The sequence below is a fragment of the Oncorhynchus clarkii genome, chromosome 20 (genome assembly GCF_045791955.1).
Source record: "Oncorhynchus clarkii lewisi isolate Uvic-CL-2024 chromosome 20, UVic_Ocla_1.0, whole genome shotgun sequence".
NCBI lineage: Eukaryota > Metazoa > Chordata > Actinopteri > Salmoniformes > Salmonidae > Oncorhynchus > Oncorhynchus clarkii.
The window spans coordinates 11,546,265-11,553,619 of record NC_092166.1 but is presented as its reverse complement, the minus strand read 5'-3'; the positions used below and the strand labels follow the sequence as shown (position 1 = coordinate 11,553,619).

Genomic DNA, 7,355 nt, shown 5'->3' with positions numbered 1-7,355 from the left:
TACAGAAGAAAATTCCCAAAGCCAAGTCTCTCAAGGGAGTGGAAGAGGAACTGATGCTCTACTGTGTCAAATGCTTTATAAAAATCTAAAAATAATATGAAGCTATCCTCGGTTATTAGGTCTGAGTAGTCTAGTATGTCTTATACATTGTCTTATACACTGACATTGTTAGAAATATGTCTGTACCTCATGAAGCCAGACTGTGTTTCATCAATGACTGCATCCAGGACTTCTTTAATTATTTTTGCAAATAGTAAGGCTAATATCTTATGGTCATTATTAAGAAGACAAATTGGACGCCAGTTATTGATGAGCAGCACTTATTTTTTAGGCTTAGGTATCAGTGTTATTAACCCCTGACACATTGTATGAGGGAGAACATTGTTTTTAATACTCTCTAAATAGGAAGGGAGCTACTTGTTCAGAAAATAATTTGTAAAATTCTGATGTAATTCCATCAACACCTGGGGATTTATTGTTCTTTAGATGTTTGATAGACTCTATAATCTCCTCAACTTTGATGGGTTCATCACACTGTTTAGATTCTATATCACTGATAGAGTGAACATTATTCAGTGAGTTAAAAAAACATATCTGTGGATTCCTGACAGTACGTAGAGCTGTACAATTTTCTGTAAAAATTGCTACAGTATTTAGCGATTAATTTTTGGTCATCTGCAATAACACCATCAATATTTAACTTACAGATAGTGTTATTCTTAGAGTGAAATTTCTCAAGTCTAAAGAAATAGGATGAATTCTGTTCTCCCTCCTCAACCCATTTTTTCTGAGATCTAATAAAGGCTCCTTCTGCTTTTAATCTATATATATTATCCAGTTTATTTTGTAACTCAATTAGTTCCATCTTCTCCTCCCCCGAGAGGCTGGCTGGGGACCTCAGAAAGGGAAGTTATCTTAATGATCATCTTTTCCTCCTCAGCTCTTCTGGTCTTAGCAAGATTACTACCATATTTTCTAAGGTATTTGGACACCTCAAATTTATAGAGCACCCTGTTCTTGCAATAAGATTTTTCTTTACAGGCCCTTTCCCAAAAGTGTGAGAGCAGATATTTAACCTCAAATGTAACTATATCCTTATTTAATAATAAGTTATGTAGCTTCTAGTGGGATGCTCTACCAAGGTTAGTATCAGGGGTAAATATTTTGATATCAATGTAAATGCAACTCATCATTCTCATGTTTGGTGTTGTACCCGTAGAAGTTTACAGTAATGAGTGTAATGTCATTATAACGGATCATTCTCATGTTTGGTGTTGTACCCGTAGAAGTGTACAGTAATGAGTGTAATGTCATTGTAACGGATCATTCTCATGTTTGGTGTTGTACCCGTAGAAGTTTACAGTAATGAGCGTAATGTCATTGTAACTGATCACAAGACAAATAAAGTGACCAAAGGGGTCACATTCCGAGTGTAGAATATTACCACCAAAGGTATTTTTCATTGTAGTGACACCAGCAGAGCGTTCAGATCCATGGGAAAGCCAAATATCGTTGCTCCACTGTGACCTCCAGAAGTTGTCTACAGCCGAAATTTAGCAAATAAAAAGTAGGCCTTGCACTCCACATTGTTTCGTAATCCCCTAGAATTAAGAGAAACTATAGACAAAGACAAAACAACAAATATTATATAAAAGTATAAACTGTAGTAGGATGAGTCAAAGACGTAGGAGCAGTGAACAAACGATAAGGAACCGAGATCTGCACCATTTAAGCCTATTTAAATTGAAAATAGCTTATTCCATAAACTTTGAGCTAGATGTTATCTGGCTTTGAAATTCAACTCGGCTGAAAATTATGTTCAAGACCAAACCAAGGGTTCTTGTAGTAAGAGAGGCTAAAAAAAAAACCTCTTTAGTGTAATCAGGAACTATTCTGAGAAATAAAATACAAAATAATCATTTAAATAAAACGGTACCTACTATTTTAAGTGCATATGAAAACTGATCATAAAAAATTTGAATAAAAAATGTTTTACATATACATGTTCCTAAGACCTTTTTCAGCTTTCAGTCTTCGTCGTAAGTTTGTAAACAAAACAAGTCTTCTGGTCATATAAGAACAAAATAATAAACTGAAGTACCTGAGTATTCCGAAAAATAGTCACCTGATGCTTGTTAGGTAACCATATGCATAACCTTACATTAAGACCAAAAGGCTTATTTGAGTCAAGATATAGCTTTGTGGCCGTGCTATCTAGTGGAGACCTTAAATAACCACTGTGTAAATGACTGGTAATTGCAATCTGGAATCATTGGGACGTCCATGCCCTAAACCCTTTATTTTATTTAACTCAGAACCCTTAACCCCTACACTTACCCTGACCCAGTGTTTCCCAAACTCGGTCCTGGGGACCCCAAGGGGTGCACGGTATGTGTTTTGCCCTAGCACTACACATCTGATTCAAATGCGCAATCCATAATTGCCGTAAGGACGTTCCAAGGATCCCAAATATCCGTCAAAATTTCAAACCATATCCGGGCGTTAGGTCAACTTGCATGCCGGGAAAGAAAGTATTTAATCGCTGCTCCCCACATGTGAATAGTCGTGTTCGCTGTACAGCAACGTTAGCAGAAAGAAAAGAATACACAGAAAACATGGCAAAGTCAGGCAAAGTAAGAATGACATCTAAAATATACGTATTATTAAAGGCGAACTGGCTCACTGCAGTTAGTCTCACACGGCCACACGTGAAATTACATTGTTGAACGCTAGCTAATTAGCTAAGTTAACGTTAGGTAGCTATTGCTGAACTCCAACGTTACTCTGCCTAACTGTGTGTTCATGGAATGTTTAACTAGCAACTTTGTATCACAGTTTACTTGAAACATGTGTTCAACGTAATGAGTTATAATATATCTATTTCGAATGCTCAGTATCGGCCTGTTCTGTTTGATTGACGATGATTAACCAATCACCAAAGTCCACACCATGACGTGCAATGTACTGAAATGCTCATTCCCCCAAAATATTTTATAGACAACCCAATTAAAGACCTCTAAAAAGAGAACTGGAAAGATCAGCGAAGACAATAACTCTGGTAAGTGTGCCAGTGTAACTTTGGCAATAAATACAATTATAATTACATTAAATCAGCCTTTGATATAATATGATGCCTTGCAGAGGTTCAGACTGATTCTCCAGCATCAACAGAGGAAGCTGCCACTACTCCACAGGTCATCGTTTCCACAGAACCTGAAGAGAACAAGGTCAAAGATGCCCCAGGTAGCAAATGCTTTGAGGGGTGGTAAAGAAGCGTAGACTGTATATCTGCGTATGACATCAAGTCCCAACATGTAGCCTAATTGGAATGGTGATAATGTTCATATGAAATTTCTTAAATACAAAACACAAAAGAAACAATATGTTTTTAAGTTCAGTCGGTATTTCCAATGTCAATGAATATGGTTTGTGTAGCTTCAGAAGCGGAACAGATGGACACAACTGCTGATGCGGAAAAGGTTCAAGTCCAGGGTGAGGTCAAAGAACAGAACGGAATTGTAACCAATATTTGCCAGATGTCACCCATTAGTTGTTTTTCCTCAGGGTATCTATAGAATAGTGTTTTAATACATGTCTGCATTTCTCTCTCCAGCTGTTGCTGCAGCCCCAGTAAAGAGAAAAGCGGAAGCAGAGGATGAGACTTCTCCAGCGAAGAAAACCAAGTGCATTAATGATGGTACGATTGTGAACAGCAGTAAATATCACCACCTCTGTTTGAGCGATTGATGGTTTCAGTGTGCTAACATGCATCTTGTTTTTATTTTATTTTGAAGGTTTTTGTCTTTTTGTTGGAAGCTTGAACACATCCAAGACAGTGGAGGAAATTAATGATGCCTTGGCAAACTTCTTCACATCGCATAGTCTGTTATTTCAGGAAATTCGAGTGGACATTACAAAGTGAGTACTTGGCATTGTTATGCACTGCATAAACTTAACCTCTACAAATGTTTGTAGATTTCTTCATGATACAGATTCTTCCCCATGTTTATGTGCATTCTATAGGAAATTTGCATATGTCGACTTTGACACAGAGGAAAACTTGACAAAAGCCCTTGAGCTGAATGGGGAGAAGATCCTGGACCGAAAGATGAGGCTAGGCAAGGCCAAGGTCAAAGACCCCACAGTAGATGACAAAAAAGGTACTAGTCTCATCTTGAGTGAGTTATCCTTGCTACTGTTATATTTGTCATTTCTAGAATTGATTGATTTCCATGTAGTGACAGTCTTTTTCCTCACAGCTAAAGATGCCAGGACCTTGTTTGTCAAGAATATCCCATTTGCAGCAACAAAGGAGGACTTGAGGAAAGTCTTTGACACGGCTGTCGAAATCAGGTTTCCTGGAGGCATTGGCACCCCAAGCAAAGGGTGAGATGCAGTGTCCATTTGATATTTACGTGAAAGGGCTAGTTATGTCTATCCCAGGATTCTGTTCTAAACACGTCTATTGCATCTATTTCGTTGTGACAGAATTGCCTACATAGAGTTTGAAACGGAGGCCACTGCTGAGAAAGTGCTGGAGGAGAAGCAGGGGATTGATGTCCAAGGCCGTGTAATCGTCATTGACTTTTTGGGAGAAAAGAGCCAACAACAAAAAATAATCAAAGCTCCAGGTAAAGATGGAAAGAAATGAGGTCAATGGGAATTTAAATTACTGTAGAAGCACAAGGTACTTGATTAGCTAGCTATAAGGCTAGTCATGTTGCTCGTTAGCATCTTCAAGAATAAAGTATGTTGTAATTCAGTGATTAGTTGAGACATCTTGTTTATCATAGTTCTCTGAAAAGTGAATGAAGTTAACGTGTTCTCAAATGTTCTGTTCCATAGCTGAAGCCACACCAAATAACGAATTACTGGTGACCAACCTGGCTTACGCTGCAAAAGAGGATGCCCTGAAGGAAATCTTTCTCAAAGCAGTCAGTGTCAAGATACCACAGAGCAATGGTAAACCGAGAGGGTGAGTGAAGACGCATGTTGTTGCTGCATCTGCTTTGTTGACCTCTATTGAAAATGTTGAACGCCATCCAATTGCAACAAAAAAAAATTAATTACATGATTAAGGATTCGTGCGATTAATTTCATGTTCTGACTGGAAATAATTAAATTGTGACAATTAGGCCTTTTTCTTTCAAAAGTCATGCCTTCATTCAGTTTGAAAGTGTGGAAGATGCCAAAGAAGCCCTAGAATCATCGTTAAACAAAAAGATTACTGGAAGAGCCATCAGAGTAGAGTTCAGCCAGAAGAGGCCAGAAGGTGACAAAGGGAACACTGGTAAATATTACTATTAGACTTGCCCAATGAACGTCTCATAGCAGAGAATTGGTTGGCGAATCATTTGAAATAGTTTGGCTGTGTGATCATGCATACTTCTGTAATATGTGTGCTCTCTTGTAGTTCCTTCGAAGACGTTGATGGTCAGGAATCTTGCCAAGGAGACGAGTGAGGAGACTTTGAAAAGTGTCTTTGAAGGTGCCATTGAAGCTCGAGTCTCCAAAGACAAGGAGACTGGCATATCTAGAGGGTATGTGGTGAAAAATGTCCCCCTTCAAATCACATTTTTACATTCAGATGTCCTTTGAATACTCACAGTTGGCCACTTCTTAAGGTTTGGCTTTGTGGACTTTGAGAGCCCAGAGGTCTGTAAGGCTGTCAAGGATGCCATGGCAGACCTTCAGATTGATGGGAGCAAGGTGACCCTGGTCTATGCCAAACCCCAGGGTGAAAGAGGATCTCGTGGAGAAGGAGCGGGCTCGAACATGCGTTACGGAGAGAAACCCAGGGCTAGAGGTGGCTCTGGAGGCAGGGGCAGAGGTACCGGCTCCAGGGGTGGACGAGGAGGTGAGATCATCTAGGTCAGGGATGGTTAACTGGCGGCCCACCTTTTGTAGGCCCGTAGATCAATTTCCACCAGGAGGAACTCAGCTGGGGTCTCAACTTACTGTTGAGAGTTAGTGATAGAATACACAAGGTCCAATTTGGTTGTGTGTCGGATGTTTTTCTATGATGTCAGTCTCATTCTTTTATTAGAATGATAAATTTAGTCTAGCGGCCAGCTATCTAAACTTATGGGGGGGACTATTAACATTTCTCTCCGCACCATGGCAAAATGTCAGGAAATTTAAGATGCACTATGCAGAACTAGCAGGTATAGCGTAGAGAATCATTTTACCATCTTAAACCACTGAAATATATTTTCCATTAGCAGAATTTTGCTTGGGGCCCACAAAAGGCTAGGGCCAACTCTTACTGCTTGTGTGGGTATGGATGTGGGTAAAGCAGATACAAGCGCGCAACTGTGGCCCCTTGTGATAAGTTCAGATTTTTTGGGGGGGGTTGCTATAGGTTGAATTGAAGTTGCAAAACTGATCAGGACATGTCAATTGATACTTCATACTCAATGTATTCTCTTTACTCCACTTGTATCTACCAACAATTCTACCAGCGTTGTAAGATGCTTTGGTTTGTTATTGTTTTTCAGGCAGAGGTAGTGGCGGCGCAAAGAGGACTTAAAAAAGAAAATAAGTAAAGGAAGACTCTCTTTATTTTTTACAATGGACTGCTGCAACAGCTCTACTTCAACGTCTACATTTCCTGACAAGTCTGTGATGGGCACCTAACGATTATAAGAAACAAACCAATTTGTTTAGAGATATATGTGAAAGGTTTCTACCACGTTGTTCATACATAATGATGAAATGTCTGACACATTGTACATGTAACGTTTTTGTCTGTTTTACTTTAGTTTACCTTTTTAATTGTTAATTTCATGTAAAGACTTTATTGAAGACTGGGCAATTAAAAGGTCCCCAAATTTCAGATTTTCTTTTTTTTTCTTTTTTAGGGGAGCTTGTGTTTTGTTTGAGACTAATTGTTTCTTTTAAAAAATGTATACAGTATACAAATCATTTAGGAACACCTGCTCTTTCCATGACAGATTTCCCCTGGTAAGTCTATGACATGGAGTGTGTTTGTGTGCATTCAGAGGGTGAATGAGTAAGACCAGATTTAAAACGGGGTATGGTAGTAGGTGCCAGGCGCACTGTTTTTTGTTGAGATTTGCAACACTGCTGGGTTTTTCAAGCTCTGCAGTTTCCTGTGTGAATCAAGAATGGTCCACCGCCCAAAGGACATCCAGTCAACTTGACATCTGTGGGAAGCATTGGAGTCAACATGGGCCAGCATCCCTGTGGAATGCTTTCGGTACCTTGTAGAGTCCATGCCCTGACCAATTGAGGCGTTTCTGAGGACAAAAAGGGGGTGCTCAATATTCGGGTGTTCTGGGTGTTTTGTACACTTACTGTGTATGAAAAGTTTACTTTACCAGAATGAATGCAGA

At 39.3% G+C, this 7,355-nt stretch overlaps 1 protein-coding gene across 2 annotated transcripts; it reads left to right on the top strand.

Annotated features, from left to right (window-relative positions):
• The first annotated feature begins 2,497 nt into the window (after positions 1 to 2,497).
• On the top strand, positions 2,498 to 6,835 carry LOC139377264 (nucleolin-like). Of its 2 annotated transcripts, XM_071120270.1 has the most exons (14): positions 2,498 to 2,633; positions 2,998 to 3,058; positions 3,142 to 3,243; positions 3,436 to 3,492; positions 3,614 to 3,697; positions 3,795 to 3,918; positions 4,024 to 4,160; positions 4,260 to 4,386; positions 4,489 to 4,631; positions 4,846 to 4,975; positions 5,154 to 5,290; positions 5,414 to 5,540; positions 5,625 to 5,857; positions 6,498 to 6,835. In XM_071120270.1, the coding sequence occupies exons 1-14, from the start codon at positions 2,517 to 2,519 to the stop codon at positions 6,527 to 6,529; spliced, it is 1,611 nt and encodes a 536-aa protein (XP_070976371.1). In that variant the 5' UTR covers positions 2,498 to 2,516; the 3' UTR covers positions 6,530 to 6,835. The 2 variants fall into 2 exon arrangements, with proteins under 2 accessions (XP_070976371.1, XP_070976370.1); XM_071120269.1 differs by lacking the exon at positions 3,436 to 3,492 and having other exon boundaries at positions 2,511 to 2,633.
• The last annotated feature ends 520 nt before the right edge of the window (positions 6,836 to 7,355 follow it).